At 43.9% G+C, this 20,358-nt stretch overlaps 2 protein-coding genes across 5 annotated transcripts in view; one reads left to right on the forward strand and one right to left on the reverse strand.

Annotated features, from left to right (window-relative positions):
• LOC120052903 (bifunctional UDP-N-acetylglucosamine 2-epimerase/N-acetylmannosamine kinase-like) overlaps positions 1–9,566 on the reverse strand; it is a 35,400-nt gene extending 25,834 nt beyond the window's left edge. The window contains exon 1 of one of the 3 annotated variants that reach the window (XM_039000116.1): positions 9,234–9,566. Coding sequence is in view for 1 of the 3 variants with exons in the window: in XM_039000114.1 (XP_038856042.1) it covers positions 827–946 (120 nt within the window). In the remaining 2 variants the exon portion in view is untranslated. Of the gene's footprint in view, positions 1–826; positions 1,007–7,735; positions 7,857–9,233 lie in introns of those variants that run through there. The other 2 variants (XM_039000117.1, XM_039000114.1) reach the window with 2 other exon arrangements.
• The window catches only part of LOC120052904 (complexin-1-like), a 36,271-nt gene that overhangs the window by 1,232 nt on the left and 14,681 nt on the right, over positions 1–20,358 (forward strand). Inside the window, exon 1 of one of the 2 annotated variants that reach the window (XM_039000120.1) lies at positions 19,101–19,148. The exons of the other annotated variant lie outside the window; for it this stretch is intronic. The gene's annotated coding sequence lies outside the window, so the exon portion shown is untranslated. Of the gene's footprint in view, positions 1–19,100; positions 19,149–20,358 lie in introns of those variants that run through there. 2 annotated transcript variants of the gene reach the window in all.

Genomic DNA, 20,358 nt, shown 5'->3' on the forward strand with positions numbered 1-20,358 from the left:
ACAAGCTGAACATTGTAGTATGTAATCTTGGAAACAAACACATTTTATTCAATGACATGTGGAGTGATGAAAGACACCGTGCCCCAGTTGAACATGTCACATATTCTCAAAGCCATTTAAGAAGTATTAAAAATGATTCGGCTACACAAACAACCAGAAGAGAAACCGTCGCATTTTTCAATAAACAAACATTGGCCAAATACCCACACAGTCATACAAGAGGCATGAGAAAATCCCATTCAACTGCAACATGAAATTAAATCTTTATCCTTTGGGTTTGTTGAATAACAACAATAGAGACAAATTGGTCAGTCCAGGCATTTAAACAGATAGTCCATGCATTCATCACAACAATCCATCAACTCCTCGGTCTCTCATCAGCCCCTCCCTTCTCTGCATCTCTCTCCCTCTGTCACACACACACACACCTCATTTCTTCAGACACATATCCGGCCTAGTCTACAGGCTGTCTCACTGAAAAGCTAACATACTAGCCAGGCATTTTCCTCCCTGCACTGGGTCGGTTCTTAGGCTGCGCTTACATAGGCAGCCCAATTCTGATCGTCTTTTCACGAATTGGTCTAATGACCAAACAGATCAGCTTTGAAAAAGAGCTGATGCGATTGGTCATAAGAAACAAATATATCATCAGAATGGGTCTGCCTGTCTAAAACGCAGCCTTCCGAGCCAGAATCCCCCCTCCCTCTGACACACACTGCCCTTGTTTCCAATGAAGTGTCACAAGACCAGGGCTGCTTCCTAGCAATGAGGGGAGCAGCAGCAGGCAAGGAGGGAAAAAAATAGGATAAAAGCCACCTTGACTCACATGAGGGTTTCTGGCTATAGGCCCTGGACGCATGGTCAGCCCACTCCGTGATCCACTCCTCTCCCTCTCTCCATCCTTCTCTCCCCCTTTATTTAGTCTCTTCCCTTCCCTTCGGATCATTTGAAAGGCTCACTGTAAAAAGGATAGCTGGTCTTCCTCCTAGCCCGACAAAGCAGCAGCAGCCTGTCGATAGAGAGAGTAGAGGGGAGGGGCTTCCCTCATCTGACTCAAGAGAGCCCTGATTGGCTGCTGGGCGAGAGGGAACGGTTGAAGCTTCCTGCATCGATGCCTCTTACAGCCAGGGCCCAACATGTTACAGACCATGATCTCAACCCAGATAAATCAATGATTAATATGAAATGTGTTTTCTTTTCCCCCCTAATGTTGCAAACCCAGATTTCTGTTGTCACACCCCGTTGTCACCCCAAAGCTAAAAGGCCCGTCACACAATATTTTAAAACAGCAGGTTAAGGACAATAGAGTTCAGTCGTGTTCTTTGTTGTCATGGAAAATCAAGCATCATGATTCGTGGTATTGCAATACTGGTACCGTGACAACCATAGGTCTGGGAATCAATGACCATCATTTCCCCCTTCCTTATCAATAAGTATGTCAGTATCAACACATCAGCAGTGAATTATAGACCTAAGGGTTTCTTGACAACACTGCAAGAGCCCATCTCTTTAACGATGGTGGCCATAGATATGCTCTCAAACCATTTCGCAAACATTTCTAGAACACTTCTTCCTACTCAAAGCTTTTCATTGTGATGGAGTCAAACATGTTTTTATTTTGTTTGGCATCATTTGTCAGCCTTTCCAGTTCCTTGGAGTGGCAGGCCCAATATTTGTCTTAGATAATCACTTGATCAGCCATCCTTTGAAGTAGGAGACCTAGCTTAGCGCTGGGCGATATGGACAAATCTATGGGCGATTCACGACATACACTTACTGGGTGTGAACTGCTCACCGATATATCGTGCATCCCTACTAAAAACATGTTGGCTCACTATTTAAAAAGATGGAGAACAAGCTACAGGATGAATACTGGAGTTTTGGGGAGTTTTTGCACAGGTACAGCCAACCAGCGCTAGCAAAGGCTACCTAGCAACAACAAACATATTTTTACAATTCGATACTTTGAGTCAAAGTATCGATATAATATCGGCCAACGTAATATTGCGATACGTAGCTATGAATTCCCCCCATCACTACTACTGTAGATAAGCCTAAGTCCTAAACACTTACTGTAGCCTGCGCCTCTCTACACATGCACGTACACAAATGCCGAATTCTCTCAAGCCAAAAAGCCTCCTCTGTGCTGAATAAAGTTTCCATTGTTGTTCAAAACGGAAGGACAACGCATAGGCCAATGTAGTAACACAAAAATAGATCCGGCCCAGCAAGTAAAGAATTGACAAGAACTTGATGACATATTCTCCATCCCAGACGCATGACACAATAATTCTGCCAGGAATACTACTAGACTTATAAAAGACAATACTGTGCTCCTTTCTATAACCTAGCAAAAAGAAAAAAACTTGCCCTTTTCAAATTCACCGACCCACAGTAAAATATAAAAGCTCAACTAACCTCCCTCCATAAAGCAGTAACGTTAGACCAAATAGAATGACAAAAATATCAACTCACAGTGCAGTCTTCCCCTCTAAAAAAAACAGTGCAGAAGAAAGACAGTGAAACTCAACTAAAAGCAGGTAACATCAACCTAGCCTGGACTCCACTCTCTTTAGCCATAGTCCACTTCTAGCTAGTTATTGGTGGTGTCGCCCCAGGCTAGTAGTACTAACACATATTTTTTACTAGCCTTGTTCAAAGAACAGCATAAGTCAGTCACAGATAATTAGGCTAATCATTTGAGTAAAGTAAACAATAGAGATAGTTACTAATAGTTGTACGGTGAGATACTTCACAATAGACAGATACTTAGTAATAACAGTTGAGCTCCAGGCATGACATAGGACTTCATTCAGCATGGGCTATTGACACACTGGGTGTGGATTGATACACTTAAATGGATCCAGCCAACAAGAACCATGTTAGCTCTAAGCACACAGTTTGAAATGTGGTCCAGAATGAAACATCTAGGCCTATCCTGTGTCAGAAACAATTCGCAAAATAGGCTACACTAGCAAAAGGAAATGACTAGGTTAGTCGTAGCGAGCACCGGAATGTTTATGGATACTTTTCTGATGCAATGTCACGACACTTGAGAAAGAGGCTAGATTTCACCTCATGCTGCGTTAGTCCTAGCTCTACTACTCCCATCCATTGTTCCATTGTCCAAATTGTTCCTTCCACGCCCAATATCTCTATTTTTTTGTTGTATACATTTGAGTTGAAATAACTACTCCCTGCACTGGCAATTCCAAAACATCACTTGAGAAATAGACGTAGTTCAGGGCTGAATCAGGTTCCACAACTGGAGCAAAAACAAACAGGCTTGGCACAAGCTGATACCAGGAACAGGGCTGGCATCAGAGCTTAACTGCTGCTTTCCGGAACCTATTTGCCAGAACAATAATTTTCACTTAGCAATGAAAGAATTTGAATTTTAAAAAACAGAGTTAAATCAGGTTGACTGCCACAACAAATAAAGCCACAACAAGCCACAACAAATAAACAAGTGAAATCTGTGAACAATCATATTATTAACATGTTTTCACATCTAAACATTTCCCTGTTGACAGCCCCTCTCTTTGCACGCTCAAGAAAGGAATGAAGGAGAGCAAGAGGTGGCGATGGAAAGCACAGTGGTGAAATATTCTGTAGATAGAAAGGTCATGTCAGCCTATTAATTATAAAAATGTATATATTTACTATTGAAAATCAAATAAAAATTGCACTATATATTGTAGGCTAACTATTCTGTAAGTCGCCCTGCACAATCAATGTTTGGAGCGTAGCATAAGAACCAGTCCATACAGAATGCATAATAATACTGTCCACACTCAAAGCCGATTACTAGAGTTTGTTTCATTTTGCAGTAGACCAATTACAGTGCATTCGGAGAGTATTCGGACCCCTTGACTTTTCCCACATTTTGTTACTTTCAGCCTTATTCTAAAATGTACTTAAAACATTTTTTTATCTAAATTTACACACATTACCCCATAATATGAAAGTGAAAACTTGTTTAGACATTTTTTCAAATTTATAAAAAATAAAACAGAAATACCTTATTTAACTAAGTATTTAGACACTTTGCTATGAGACTCGAAATTGGGCTCCGGTGCATCCTGTTTCCATTGATAATCCTTGAGATGTTTCTACAACTTGGAGTACACCTGTGGTAAATTCAATTGATTGGACATGATTTGGAAAGGCAAACACCTGTCTATATAAGGTCCCACAGTTGACAGTGCATAACAGAGCAAAAACTAAGCCATGAGGTCGAAGGAATTGTCTTTCGAGCTCCGAGACAGGATTGTGTCGAGGCACAGATCTGGGGAAGGGTACCAAAAAATGTCTGCAGCATTGAATGTCCCCAAGAACACAGTGGCCTTCATCATTCTTAAATGTAATAAGTTTGGAACCACCAAGGCTCTTAATAGAGCTGGCCGCACAGCCAAACTGAGCAAACAGGGGAGAAGGGCCTTTGTCAGGGAGGTAACTAAGAACCCGATGGTCACTGAAAGACCTCCAGAGTTCCTCTGTGGAGATGGGAGAACCTTCCAGAAGGGCAACCATCTCTGCAGCACTCCACCAATCAGATCTTTATGGTAGACGGAAGCCACTCATCAGTAGAAAGCACATGACAGCCCGCTTGGAGTTTGCCAAAAAGGCACTTAAAGACTATCAGACCATGAGAAACAAGATTCTCTGGTCTGATGAAACCAAGATTGAACTCTTTGGCCTGAATTCCAAGCGTCACGTCTGGAGGAAACCTGGCACCATCCCTACAGTGAAGCATGGTGGTGGCAGCATCCTGCTGTGGGGATGTTTTTCAGCGGCAGAGACTGGGAGACTAGTCCGGATTGAGGCAAAGATTAATGGAGAAAAATACAGAGAGATCCTTGATGAAAACCTGCTCCAGAGTGCTCAGGACTTCAGACTGGGGCGAAGGTTCACCTTCCAACAGGACAACGACCCTAAGCCCACAGCCAAGACAACGCAGGAGTGGCCACGGAACAAGTCTCTGAATGTCCTTGAGTGGCCCAGCCAGAGCCTGAACCCGATCTAACATTTCTAGAGAGACCTGAAAATAGCTGTGCAGCGACGCTCTCCATCCAACCTGACAGAGCTTGAGAGGACCTGCAGAGAAGAATGGAAGAAACTCCCCAAATACATGTGTGCCAAGCTTGTAGCGTCATACCCAAGAAGACGCAAGTCATTAATCGCTGCCAAAGGTGCTTCAACAAAGTACTGAGTAAAAGGGTCTGAATTCTTATGTAAATGTCATTTCATTTGATAGAATTTTTTGCAAATCTAAACCTGTTTTTGCTTTGTCATTATGGGGTAGTGTGTGTAGATTGATGGAGGGGAACATTTTTTAATAAGGCTGTTACGTAACAAAATGTGGAAAAAGTCAAGGGGTCTGAATACTTTCCGAATGCACTGTATGTACCAAAATACTTCTTAAATCTATGGGATTTTTTTTAAATGTAGTTCTTATCCATACGCGTAAATATGAGCCCAAGCCCCTCAAAAAAGCCAGAATATTTATATTTTTTTAGTGCCGTTATACAATACATAGGCTATAGACTACCGCATATTACGCACAGCAGAACTACATTAAAAAAAAAAAGAGTACCCGTTTGATGGGTCTACTGCACCATAGTACCCGTTTGATGGGTCTACTGCACCATAGTACCCGTTTGATGGGTCTACTGCACCATAGTACCCGTTTGATGGGTCTACTGCACCATAGTACCCGTTTGATGGGTCTACTGCACCATAGTACCCGTTTGATTTGTCTACTGCACCATAGTACCCGTTTGATTTGTCTACTGCACCATAGTACCCGTTTGATGTGTCTACTGCACCATAGTACCCGTTTGATGGGTATACTGCACCATAGTACCCACTTGATGGGTCTACTGCACCATAGTACCCGTTTGATGGGTCTACTGCACCATAGTACCCACTTGATTTGTCTACTGCACCATAGTACCCGTTTGATGTGTCTACTGCACCATAGTACCCGTTTGATGTGTCTACTGCACCATAGTACCCGTTTGATGGGTCTACTGCACCATAGTACCCATTTGATTTGTCTCCCTACTACTAAGGTTATTATAAATCTTACTCATAAAAGAACAAATGTAAAGACTTTAGCTCCTCCCCAACTCCTCCAAGATGTACTTGTGGCTTCTTGCAATCTCTGCCATCTTCAGGGTGTCTTTCTATTGGTCCTTGTTTGTTTAGGCTTAAATCCAGAGTCCTTGGCCTTCCTTTGTGTAACTATCATAGTCCAGATGGGAAGCTGCCACGTCTGATTAAGGAGATTTATTCCCCCCCAAGTGTTTGAAATTATTATTTTGAACCCTTATTTTACCAGGTTTGAGGGACCGGTTGGAACGGTGCAATGATACAACCTGAGGGGTATATTACAAAGCAGGATCAAGGAGTTAGCAAGCAATCTTTGATAAGCAACCAGAAAAAAAAAACTATTTTTGGACCCATTCACCTGCTGTCTGTTTACATCCTCTTATCCATCCTGGTCCAAGCCGAGGACACTGAATAGACACTGTTTGCACAGACACCGCCATTCTCCATCTATATAGGGAGAACATTGCTTGCATAGGATATTAATAATCCTACCACATCGCCTAGCCCAAACATAGATCACGATTAGGCAAGGTATATTAACATGAGATAGTTACAGTAAGCTCCGACAGTGACCTATTTGTTGTTTTTGCTCTGTACTCCAGTATGTTGGATTTAAAATTATATAATGACTATGGAGGTTAAAGTGCAGACTGTCAGCTTTAATTTAAGTGTATTATCATCCATATCGGGTGAACTGTTTAGAAATTACAGCATTTTTGTACATAGTCCCTCCCATTTAAGGGGACCAAAAGTATTGGGCAAAATTCACTTATGTGTATTAAAGTAGTCAAATGTTTAGTATGTTGTCCCATATTCCTTATATTCCTTGCACGCAATGATTACATCAAGCGTGTGACTCTACAAACTTGTTGGATGCATTTGCTGTTTTGGTTGTGTTTCAGATTAATTGTGGCCCAATAGAAATGAACGGTAAATAATGTGTTGACATTTTGAGGTCCATTTTATTGTATATGGGAATATAATGTTTCTAAACACTTCTATATTAATGTAGATGCTACATTGGCTACGGAGCGTCCTGAATGAATCGTTGATCATGCGGAGTGAGAACGTTAGAGGCATAAATATCATACCCTCCCAAAATGTTATTGTAATGGTGAGCGATTAGCATGTCTTGGGGGGGTAGAGATGTTAACAGTTAATCGGCGGCGAGAATAAATTTGACCAGTCATGTTTATCGGTCTATAGGTCAATTTGCATACATTTTGGAATCAAATTGGCTCGTGGGTATTTTTGTTAGTGGTCATGCATCTTAAATATCACAGCATACAGAGTCTATAGCCTACCTACCACCTGTCAGACAGCGCGATAGTAGCTCCTCAAAAAGCCTGTAGACTATGGAGTGAAACCTGCTTTTGTAAACTCAGTCATTGCGCAACAAAAAACATTTCTAAATAGAATCGCGTTAAAAAGTTGTGGCTACGATTTAAAAAGGAACTATTTTTATCTATCAATCTCAACTCGTAAAGCGCGCCTCCCATTCGGATGCATAGTCTATAGCCTGCCTACCGTTGACTAACAGCACGTCACCCACCACTTTGCAATGTGACCTCGAGGCAGCATAATTGTTTGAAAACTGATTTCCAGTGTTTTTGATACTCACGGTGCGGGTTGATGGTCACTAGACTTGATACTCAATGGACTATTCTCATATGTTGATAGTGGTTGACGCCAGACTGGATGTAAAAGGACAGAGCACACACGGATTATTCACTGTTGTATTGTAGACATCCTGTGAACTCTGATTCTGTAGCAGCCGATAGTCATTGCCTTTTTGTTTTGACTTCCTACAACTCTCAGGCTGGTGTTTTCAGAACATTTGGAGCTGTCTGATTAGGATATAAAGGGCATGTCTCCAAGATTGTGTAGTCTAGATATAGGCCTGCATAACACGTTTATTTCGTACCTAATCAAAGACAGATCCTAGTCTATTTATATTATACTGTACATCTGTATTATATACTGTCAAATCCAAAGGCACTTTATGAAAATAACGTGTTGCTCATAGTGAAATTGCGCCACCCACTGGTAAATAGAGTGATACTAAGAATGTACTTTGATGTACATACAGTAGGTAGGTGGTGGTAGGACAAAATATTTGATTCCACACCTGATGCAACAAACACAAATCTACTGTATTCTCTAATAGCCAGCCCACATTCCTCCATCTATAAATTCACGGCACAAATGTACATTAAATAATAGTGTAATGGGCATTGCTGAACTCCGATGTAGGTAAAGAGAATTAGCCAGTTTCAACTAACTATAACGTTATATTTCTCATGAAAGGTCTAACTATTCTAGCTATTTACAATGTGTGAGTGACGCAAATCTCTTTCAAATGTAGCTATTTCAATGATACAGTATATTAGTTAGCTAGAATAAACTTGCTAGGAAATACATTTTAGGCTAACTGTTCATTTGTAGTTTGAATATACATTTTTGTATAGTCAGCCTTGCCATATCAAAGTCAGTTTCAATTGATAAAAGTAGCTAACGTTATCTCGCTACATACCTATTAGCTTAAAAAGTTCGCCTAAATCAGCAAGTGATGGTGGCCCGGTTCTGTTGCTAACAAGCTATTAGCAGTTAGCTATCTAACTGTTGCTTGTAACGTCGTTAGCGTGATAGCTAGTTAGCTCAACCCGCTTTTATTCACACGGATTACTTAGCAAACAATTACACATTTAACGTTTGATAAGTTAGACAGTTGACTACTAGTAACGTTATGACGATTAGCTGGCTAGTAGTGTTACCTTGCCTACTTGCTAGCTAGCTAGATAACTATCGGTATACTAGCCAGCTAGCTCACGTGTGCTAACTTCAGCTAACTTTCAACTAGGCTAACTACCTTTGTGATTCATAGTGAAAATGCGCATATTACATTAACTAAATAGCGAAGTTTGTTATAACTGAGCACAATATGTTTGTCTTGTCCATCTTGCGTTAGCTAGGTAGCTAGATAACTCTAACCAAAAGTGTTGTTCCGCTAACGTTAGCTAGCTATGTAGCTAGATCAAAGTTAGCTAGCTAGGTACCACCAAGCTATCGCTGGCATGCACTATGAAGCGTGAACGTTGCACTAAATTAACTTTACCTACCTTTATTCAAGCGGATCTTCTTAATCTCATGCAATGGCTCTCATCATGTCTCTTTCAGATGTAGGCTTGCGTGAAAGTGAAATGGTCCCGGGTACTTATGAGTCAGAGGCTAGGATTAGCTACTCAAACTAATTGAACATTACTCGTGCATATATTACTCTTGTGCGCGAAATCTTAAAAAACATACTTCAAACACCTGCCTTCGTTAACGGAACAGTGCGAAAAAATTGCCCGACAGACTTGGGAGAAGGACACTGTTTACTGGTTATTAGTACAGCAGGCGGGAGGCTAGTTGGCGACACTGTGTGTTAGCTTGCTAGTTAGCTAGCAATCAATCAAATGTATTTATAAAGCCCTTTTCACATCAGCAAATGTCACAAAGTGTTACACAGAAACTCAGCCTAAAACCCAAAACAGCAAGCACTGCAGATGTAGAAGCACGGTGTCTAGGTAAAACTCTAGAAAGGCGGGAACCCAGGAAGAACCATAGAGAGGAACCAGGCTCTGAGGGGTGGCCAGTCCTCTTCTGGCTGTGCAGGGTTGAAATTATAACAGTACATGGCCAAGATGTTCAAACGTTCATAGATAACCAGCAGGATCAAATAAAAATAATAATCATAGTGGTTGTAGAGGCTGCGACAGGTCAGCATCTCAGGAGTAAATGTCAGTTGGCTTTTCATAGCTGAGCATTACGAATTAGTGACAGCAGATGCGGTAGAGAGAGAGCGGTGAAAACAGCAGATCCGGGACAAGGTAGCACGTCCGGTGAACAAGTCAGGGTTCCATAGCCGCAGGCAGAACAGTTGAAACTGGAGCAGCAGCACGACCACGTGGACTGGGGACAGCAAGGAGTCATCAGGCTAGGTAGTCCTGAGGCATGGTCCTAGGGCTCAGGTACTCTGGGAGGGGAGAGGGAGAGAGAGAATTAGAAGGAGCATACTGAAATTCACACAGGACACCAGATAAGACAGGAGAAATACTCCAGATATAACAGACTGACCCTAGCCCCCCCGACACACAAACTATTGCAGCATAAATACTGGAGGCTGAGACAGGAGGCACTGTGGCCCCGTCCAGCGATACCCCTAGACATGGCCAACCAGGCAGGATATAACCCCACCCACTTTGCAAAGCACAGCCCCCACACCACTACAGGGATATCTTCAAACCACCAACTTACTACCCTGAGACAAGACTGAGTTTAGCCCATGAAGATCTCCCCCATGGCACAACCCGAGGAGAGCGCCAAACCCGGACAGGAAGATCACTTGAGTGACTCAACCCACTCAAGTGACGCACCCCTCCTAGGAGCGGGATGGAAGAGTACCAGTAAGCCAGTGACTCAGCCCCCGTAATAGCGTTCCCCGTTCTCCTGGTGGAGAGAGGGGAACCGACCAGGCAGACAGCAAGGGTGGTTCGTCGCTCCAGTGCCTTTCCGTTCACCTTCACACCCCTGGGCCAGACTACACTCAATCATAGGACCAAAAATCTCCAATTTCGACTCCAGACCAAAGGATACATTTCCACTGGTCTAATGTCCGTTGCTCGTGTTTGTTGGCCCAAGAAGTGTCTTCTTCTTATTGGTGTCCTTTAGTAGTGGTTTCTTTGCAGCAATTTGACCATGAAGGCCTGATTCACGCAGTCTCCTCTGAACAGTTGATGTTGAGATGTGTCTATTACTTGAACTCTGAAGCATTTATTTGAGCTGCAATTTCTGTGGCTGGTAACTCTAATGAACTTATCCTCTGCAGCAGAAGCAACTCGGGGTCTTCCATTCCTGTGGTGGTCCTCATGAGAGCCAGTTTCATCATAGCGCTTGATGGTTTTTGCGATTCCACTTGAAGAAACTTTCAAAGTTCTTGAAATGTTTCGTATTAACTGACCTTCATGTCTTAAAGTAATGATGGACTGTCGTTTCTCTTTGCTTATTTGAGCTGTTCTTGTCATAATATGGACTTGGTATTTTTACCAAATAGGGCTATCTTCTGTATACCACCCCTATCTTGTCACAACACAACTGATTGGCTCAAATGCATTAAGAAGGAAAGAAATTCCACAAATTAACTTTTAAGAAGGCACACCTGTTAATTGAAATGCATTCCAGGTGACTACCTCATGAAGCTGGTTGAGAGAATGCCAAGAGTGTGCAAAGCTGTCATCAAGGCAAAGGGTAGCTACTTTGAAGAATCTCAAATATAAAATATATTTTGATTTGTTCAACACTTATTTTGGTTACTACATGATTCCATATGTGTTATTTCATAGTTTTTATGTCTTCACTATTATTCTACAATGTAGAAAATAGTCAAAATAAAGAAAAACCATTGAATGAGTAGGTGCTCTAAAACTTTTGACCGGTAGTGTATGTATGGCTTGACAATGACAGCAGTGGAGTTGGCAAAATCACAAACAGATCTGGGACCAGGCTAGCTCTAATCTAGACCAATACTTACAACTCATCTAACTAGACTATACACACTGTATCTAAAACATGTAGTAAAAGCTGAAGCAAGAACACATATATTTTCTTCAGAAAATGTACCTTTTCTAGTTTCTGAAGGATTCTCATTGCCAGTTGATGGAGCTATTTCTCTGAAATGTTTCTTTAATCAATGACTACCACTGGCCTGGATGAGTTTTATTGAACAGGCTGTGTATCAAATGTTGGTCCTCACCGGTCTATGGTTGTCACTCAACTCATAATATCCCGCTAAGCTAAAGTCTAAGTGTTATCTCTATGAGCTTCAGGTCTCAGGCAAGATTACCCATCAGGCAAATGAGAGCACGTAGCTCAGCGAACTAACTACCAGGCTACCTCTGCTACGACACCTTTCAAGTTATTTTGGTCCTCTTAGGGTAGATATTCAATCAAATGTCTGATCAACTCTTTCTCCATTATGAAGTTTCTTAATTCTGCAAATCTGCATGCTTGCATACAGTCATCAAAGGCAGCAATGAATTAGCCTTCAGAAAAACTGAAGATTTGAAAAATACGGTTATTTCTCAAGGACTTTCTTCTCTGAGTGTTCAATCTCCCCTCTTTAAACACAGCTAATGTGTGCTGAACCTCGCTCTCTCGCTTGCAGCCACTTCACTGAGCACATCTCTCAGCCCCCATCCTGAGCACAACCCAACAGCAGCAGTGCGGCTTGCTATTTTATAACTGTGCTGCATTGCAGGGCTATTTCCACAAATGAGGGCTGGATTGCATAAGAGCTGACTGGTGTTAAGCCTTGAGAGCTGCAAAGTGAGAGAGAAGAGGGGAGAGAGAGAGGTAGGGGGGTGATGGAGGGGGCGGGTTGTGTGACGCAGTAGGACGTGCATAGAGACCAGAATGCAGACACTCCTTCTTCCCAACACCCCTCCCTACCCCCCACCACTCAACCCCAGACATCATGAAAGAACAGCGCTACCCCGGGGACTTGTCCAGGTAAGTGTTGAATGAACCAAAGGCTGTCACACTGCTGCAATGGGCTCCTTGGAACTGACTCTGATTTCAGCTGGCACCCTATTTCATGCTTTTTACACATGCAAACAGCACACGTTTTTCTTTTTTGCACGCTTAGATTAAATTAGCTATTTGCAAACACCTCTTTCAATGGGCGTTAGGTAAACAAAGCGAACTGCCAGTCCCCAGGTTGACTCACTTAACAGTCGCCTTGTGAAGTATGCACAGTATCTGGCTGACTATAAGGTCGCCCCTTAAAAGTCTTATAATTAGACCTTTACTTCACTGGCCTGCGGTCACGACACAACCCCATTACATCTGCATTGTCCACAAGGGGCAGGTTATCTGGTATTCCCCTCTCTTATCCAGCTCCACTGCTCATGGGTTCCCCCACTACACTGGGTTTCCTCTCCAGCCCCCCCCCCCCCCCCATCACCACTATTGAACAACCAAGCCAAAAGATAATTTTTCTGTCCACTTTCAACTCAGGTTTGCTTATGGGGCAGTACAGGAATGCAGTGCTCTGTGTTATAGGAGGACTTATCTGTAAGAAAAAAATACGAGGTAAATATCCAAATAGATAGGCTACATCGACAATGTATGTATTTTCTATTATATTTGTCACTTAATTTGGTACAACACAACAAATAAGCTCTGCTCTGTTATGCTCAGGAGCCAGGGCATCTACGTTTGATTTGGATTATGTTTCAAATGTCGGTTGACTAACTGACATGACCATTTGGATAGTGTTTGCCATTAACAGCAATTTTAGGTGTAGGGTAAACTGTATATAAGTTACAGGGTAGGAGCTAGGATAGCATCCAATTCACCCCTTTAAAAGCAGTTTATAATTTGAATAATGAATTAAGTAATTACAGCAGAAAGGAAGCTGTTTGAACAACCCAGACGGTTGTGTGGACCAACAATTCAGGCGTACGCCTGCCACCCGCGATCCACCCCTGCAATTTAAACGCCGGTGTGGTCACTGCTCGTCTGATTCGGGTGCAGTTCCCTGGTTTGGTCAGAGGAGGGAGGTAGAGCGAATACAGTAAGAGAGAGTGCATTTCATCATCCCTGCAATGCTAGTGAAGGTCTCTCAAGGGCAACCCATTATATCTGCAAAGTCATACACACACACTTGGAGGCATTTCTGTGTGGACCACACAATGCATGTCAATTATGGCATAGTTTATGTACTGCATATGCTAGCATCATTTGAAGTGGAGATCATTTTTAAAGGAGAGGTATGACCTGAAATATCTTTAAAAGATTTGGATATATCTGGTCACTCACTGTTTTCACCCTCGCCTACCCTTTAAAGCTGTCAAATATGTATGACCCCTTGAATATATTACTAAATGTATTCATGGATTGAAAGACCAGCATCGGCAGTTTGTGTGATTTGTGTGCGCACCTGCCCTTGTATGTATGTGTGTGTGTGTGTGTGTGTGTGTGTGTGTGTGTGTGTGTGTGTGTGTGTGTGTGTGTGTGTGTGTGTGTGTGTGTGTGTGTGTGTGTGTGTGTGTGTGTGTGTGTGTGTGTGTGTGTGTCAAAGCTGGAAATCATGTCATCAATACACCAACACACGGTCTGTGTGGAGTCGTCAGGAGACAGCAGCATAGAACAGAACAGAACTAAACAAATCTCTCTTCAAAATGATTGTGAAAATGCAAACTGATTTAGATCCACCTTTACCACCCACACAACTCCTATTCAACCACTGAATGTTATACACAAATGTTTACACGGATATGTTAATATCATTGTTATAACAAAATAACAGTTTGACTGTACTTCTCTTTTCAATATATGACTCACAGTCGATGAGGGACACAGTAACAGCAAAGCACTACTCAAACACTACAGAATAAAAGCTCACTGTTCTACGAGGACACAGAGAGAGAACAAACAAAGCCCTTAGTAAACAATGAACACAATATCAAACGTTCCCTCGGCCACTGAACTCCAGAGCATGTTAGGAGGCTGAACTGAAGACATGCCCCTGCACCCCCTGCCTTTCTGCCTGCCTGTCTGTCTGCCTGCTTGTCTGTCTGCCTGTCTCTCTGGTCTGCCTCCTCCAGCCTTTCTGTCCTGCCTCCTTCCCTGCGTATACTTCCCTGCCTGCCTGTCTGGTCTGTCTCCCCCCGCCTACCTGGTCTCCCTGACTGGTCTGTTTCCCCCAGCCTGCCTTCCTGTCTGCCTCCCCCTGCCTGGCCCCTAGCCAGAGCCTGTAAAGAGTGCTGGGTCAGCAGAGGGCGAGGGGGTCCATAAAACAAAGTGGGACGGCATGACTGCCCCTCATAAAACTACTAACCATCAACCGTGCAGTATCGATCAACAGCCTTTAATCAATACAGGGCATATACTGTGGCCCCTAGATTTTTCTCTTTCTGCAGAGTTAGCGAATCTAGAACCATGTTATTCAATGCTCATTGGGGAAAAAACTAAGATGGTGGATGGATACCTTTTGTGAGGATGGATATTTTTGTTTTGCGTGACGGAGGCCTTTGGGTATGGATCTAGAGGGTTCCGATGACCAGTGATGAATATCACTGAGCGTTAAAAGTACAAAAGGCTTTTTGTCATGGCAATGCAGGGAGAGGTTACGACATAGACCGTTCAGAAACACTCTGACAAAATGGGGGGAGGAGTACAGTTGCAGTCTCTCTGAGGTATTATTTCGCAAGACATCACAGAATTATGACTTAATCAAACCAGCATTGATGTGCATGCAAAGATCAAAAGGTAACAGCATGAGTATACACGGAGAAAGAAAAAACCTGAACGGTGTTCCACTAGTTTACTGAAGTATGATTTTGCGAGGGCATTTTCCCTATGCACAGTAGCAAGGAGCGGAAGCCAGTTGGGTTCCACATCGGTGCTAATATTCACATTTGGCACCAAGACTTTCTGTATCACACACAGAGTACTCCCTCTACTAATCGAGTTAACATTGCTTTCAGCCAAAGATCCCTCACTGCGCTAATTAGAAGAACCCAAAACCCTTCAGGAGCAACACACATCCAACGTCATACACAAATGCTTTCTCTTAAAAACCCGGAGTGAAAGGGGGTGTGTAATGTGTGAAAGAGAGAGGAGGGTAGGGGCCATTTGGTATGGGGGTGGGGTTGGAGGGCTAAGAAAATGATCTGGCTGCCTCAGAGTAGTCTAGGAACGGGAGTCGGGTCGCAATCTACAGAACATCCCCAGCTCTCTGTACTGGATGCAGCACTTTGGACACTTTCCAGCTCCCTCCCTGTTGTCTGGGCTGTTTCCTTCACCCAGCTCCCTCCCTATTGGCTGGGCTGTTTCCTTCGCCCAGCTCCCTCTCTGTTGTCTGGGCTGTTTCCTTCACCCAGCTCCCTCCCTATTGTCTGGGCTGTTTCCTTCACCCAGCTCCCTCTCTGTTGTCTGGGCTGTTTCCTTCACCCAGCTCCCTCCCTGTTGTCTGGGCTGTTTCCTTCACCCAGCTCCCTCCCTGTTGTCTGGGCTGTTTCCTTCACCCAGCTCCCTCCCTGTTGTCTGGGCTGTTTCCTTTGCCCAGCTCCAGCACCAGCCAGACAGAGTCAGGGAGGGAGCTGTCAGTGGGGGGAGAGATCACTCAAAGCTCTTAACAAACAAATCAAATCAAATCAAATTGTACTGGTCACATACACAGGGTTAGCAGATGTTAATCAAATCAAATCAAAGTTTATTTGTCACGTGCGCTGAATACAGCAGGTGTAGACCTTACAGTGAAATGCTTACTTACAGGCTCTAACCAATAGTGAAAAAAAGGTATTAGGTGAACAATAGGTAAGTAAAGAAATTAAACAGCAGTAAAAAGACAGGCTATATACAGTAGCGAGGCTATAAAAGTAGCGAGGCTACATACAGACACCGGTTAGTCAGGCTGATTGAGGTAGTATGTACATGTAGGTATGGTTAAAGTGACTATGCATATATGATGAACAGAGAGTAGCAGTAGTGTAAAAAGAGAGGTTGGCGGGTGGTGGGACACAATGCAGATAGCCCGGTGCGGGAGCACTGGTTGGTCGGCCCAATTGAGGTAGTATGTACATGAATGTATAGTTAAAGTGACTATGCATATATGATAAACAGAGAGTAGCACAATGCAAATAGTCCGGGTAGCCATTTGATTACCTGTTCAGCAGTCTTATGGCTTGGGGGTAAAAACTGTTGAGAAGCCTTTTTGTCCTAGACTTGGCACTCCGGTACCACTTGCCATGCGGTAGTAGAGAGAATACTCTATGACTTGGGTGGCTGGGGTCTTTGACAATTTTTAGGGCCTTCCTCTGACACCGCCTGGTGTAGAGGTCCTGGATGGCAGGCAGCTTAGCCCCAGTGATGTACTGGGCCGTACGCACTACCCTCTGTAGTGCCTTGCGGTCAGAGGCCGAGCAGTTGCCGTACCAGGCAGTGATGCAATCAGTCAGGATGCTCTCGATGTTACAGCTGTAGAACCTTTTGAGGATCTCAGGACCCATGCCAAATCTTTTTAGTTTCCTGAGGGGGAATAGGCTTTGTCGTGCCCTCTTCACGACTGTCTTGGTGTGTTTGGACCATTCTAGTTTGTTGTTGATGTGGACACCAAGGAACTTGAAGCTCTCAACCCTCAACCTACAGCCCCGTCGATGAGAATGGGGCGTGCTCGGTCCTCCTTTTCCTGTAGTCCACAATAATCTCCTTAGTCTTGGTTATGTTGAGGGATAGGTTGTTATTCTGGCACCACCCGGCCAGGTCTCTGACTTCCTCCCTATAGGCTGTCTCGTCGTTGTCGGTGATCAGGCCTACCACTGTTGTGTCGTCTGCAATGCGAGTGTAGGGAAATGCTTGGGCTTTTAGTTCTGACAGTGCAGTAATATCTAACAGGTAATCCAACAATTCCACAACAACTACCTTATACACACAAATCTACAGGGATGGAATAAGAATATGTTCATATAAATATATGGATGGGCCATGACCGAGCGGCATAGGCAAGATGCAATAGATGGTATAAAATACAGTATATACATATGAAATGAGTATGTAAGATATGTAAACATTATTAAAGTGGCATTATTTAAAGTGACTAGTGATCCATTTATTAAAGTGGCCAATGATTTTGAGTCTGTATGTAGACAGCAGCCTCTCTGTGTTAGTGATGGCTGTTTAAAAGTCTGATGGCCTAGAGATAGAAGCTGTTTTTCTGTCTCTCGGTCCCAGATTTGATGCACCTGTACTGACCTCGCCTTCTGGATGGTAGCGGGGTGAACAGGCAGTGGCTCGGGTGGTTGTTGTCCTTGATTATCTTTTTGGCCTTCCTGTGACATCGGGTGCTGTAGGTATCCTGGAGGGCAGGTAGTTTCCCCCCGGTGATGCGTTGTGCAGACCACACCAACCTCTGGAAAGCCTTGCGGTTGTGGTCGGTGCAGTTGCCATACCAGGCAGTGATACAGCCCGACAGGATGCTTTCAATTGTGCATCTGTAAAAGTTTGAGGGTTTTAGGTGACAAGCCAAATTTCTTCAGCCTTCTGAGTTTGAAAAGGCGCTGTTGTGCCTTCTTCACCACACTGTCTGTGTGGGTGGACCATTTCAGTTTGTCCGTGATGTGTACGCCGAGGAACTTAAAACTTTCCACCTTCTCCACTGCTGTCCCGTCAATGTAGATAGGGGGGTGCTCCCTCTGCTGTTTCTTGAAGTCCATGATCATCCCCTTTGTTTTGTTGACGTTGAGTGAGAGGTTGTTTTCCTGACACCACACTCCGAGTGCCCTCACCTCCTCTCTGTAGGCTATCTTGAGTGGGTTGAGTCACTGACGTGATCTTCCTGTCCGGGTTGGCGCCCCCCCTTGGGTTGTGCCGTGGGGGAGATCTTCGTGGGCTATACTCTGCATTGTCTCAGGATGGTAATTTGGTGGTTGAATATATCCCTCTATTGGTGTGGGGGCTGTGCTTTGGCAAAGTGGGTGGGGTTATATCCTGCCTGTTTGGCCCTGTATGGGGGTATCGTCGGACGGGGCCACAGTGTCTCCCGACCCCTCCTGTCTCAGCCTCCAGTACTTATGCTGCAGTAGTTTATGTGTCGGGGGCCTAGGGTCTGTCTGTTATATCTGGAGCACTTCTCCTGTCTTATCCGGTGTCCTGTGTGAATTTAAGTATGCTCTCTCTAATTCTCTCTCTTTTTCTCTCTTTCTTTCTCTCTTTCTTTCTTTCTTTCGTTCTTTCTCTCTCTCGGAGGACCTGAGCCCTAGGACCATGCCTCAGGACTACCTGGCCTGATGACTCCTTGCTGTCCCCCGTCCACCTGGACGTGCTGCTGCTCCAGTTTCAACTGTTCTGCCTGCGGTTATGGAACCCTGACCTGTTCACCGGACGTGCTACTTGTCCCAGACCTGCTGTTTTCAACTCTCTAGAGACAGCAGGAGCGGTAGAGATACTCTGAATGATCGGCTATGAAAAACCAACTGACATTTACTCCTGAGGTGCTGACCTGTTACACCCTCTACAACCACTGTGATTATTATTATTTCACCCTGCTGGTCATCTCTGAACATTTGATCATCTTGGCCATGTTCTGTAATAATCTCTACCCGGCACAGCCAGAAGAGGACTGGCCACCCCTCATAGCCTGGTTCCTCTCTAGGTTTCTTCCTAGGTTCTGGCCTTTCTAAGGGAGTTTTTCCTAGCCACCGTGCTTCTACACCTGCATTGCTTGCTGTTTGGGGTTTCAGGCTGGGTTTCTGTACAGCACTTTGTGACATCAGCGTATGTAAGAAGGGCTTTATAAATACATTTGATTGATTGATTGCCATCTTAAAGCATGTTGGGACAGCAGACTGGGATAGGGAGAGATTGAATATGTCCGTAAACACACCAGCCAGCTGGTTTGTGCATGCTCTGAAGACTCAGCTAGGGATGCCGTCTGGGCCGGCAGCCTTGCGAGGGTTAACACGTTTAAATGTCTCTCTCATCACAATAGCTGCAGGACGTCCGGCCGAGCTGGACCCGCCCTCGCTGGGGAGTGAACCCTTTACGCATTGCAGTGGAAGCCCAGCTAGGCAGACAGGCAGGCAGTCACACCTACTCCAGAGACCACAGAGTGCAGTTGATTGACACTAATATCAAAGCAAACGTGCCCTCCTCCTCGGCTCTGCTCTACTTCAGGAAAAGCACATAGAGACAGAGAGAGAGGTGTCCTTCAGCTCTGCACAGATGAGGGGAATTGAACTAAGAATATCATAGGGAGTGTGATAGTACGAAAATGAATGTGTGCACTACTGTAAGTCGCTATGGATAAGAGCATCTGCAAAATGACTAAAATGTATATGTGAAATGTACAATTGATTAATATTTCTCAGAGTGTAATGATACTGAAAACACTACAGGCCCCCACAACATTTTTCCACAATGTCAAATATCCTTTACTGATAATCGGAGCTTTTTACACAGGACTAAAAGCAACGTTTCTCACATAGCCAACCACTGTGTTAGCAGTCAATTAGTGAAACGGTTCAATCTCTTCCTCTCCTCCAACGTTCTCCAATACAGCTCAATGGAACTCCTAGAACCCTCCTCTCTGGTGTGAGTTCCGTAACGGAGTGATGTCATTTTTACAGCACACGAGGGTTCTATACAGAGAATGATGGATGTTTCTACCGGACACAGTCCCAGTGTCTTGATGAATGAATGGAT

This window comes from Salvelinus namaycush, chromosome 8 (assembly GCF_016432855.1).
Source record: "Salvelinus namaycush isolate Seneca chromosome 8, SaNama_1.0, whole genome shotgun sequence".
Lineage (NCBI taxonomy): Eukaryota > Metazoa > Chordata > Actinopteri > Salmoniformes > Salmonidae > Salvelinus > Salvelinus namaycush.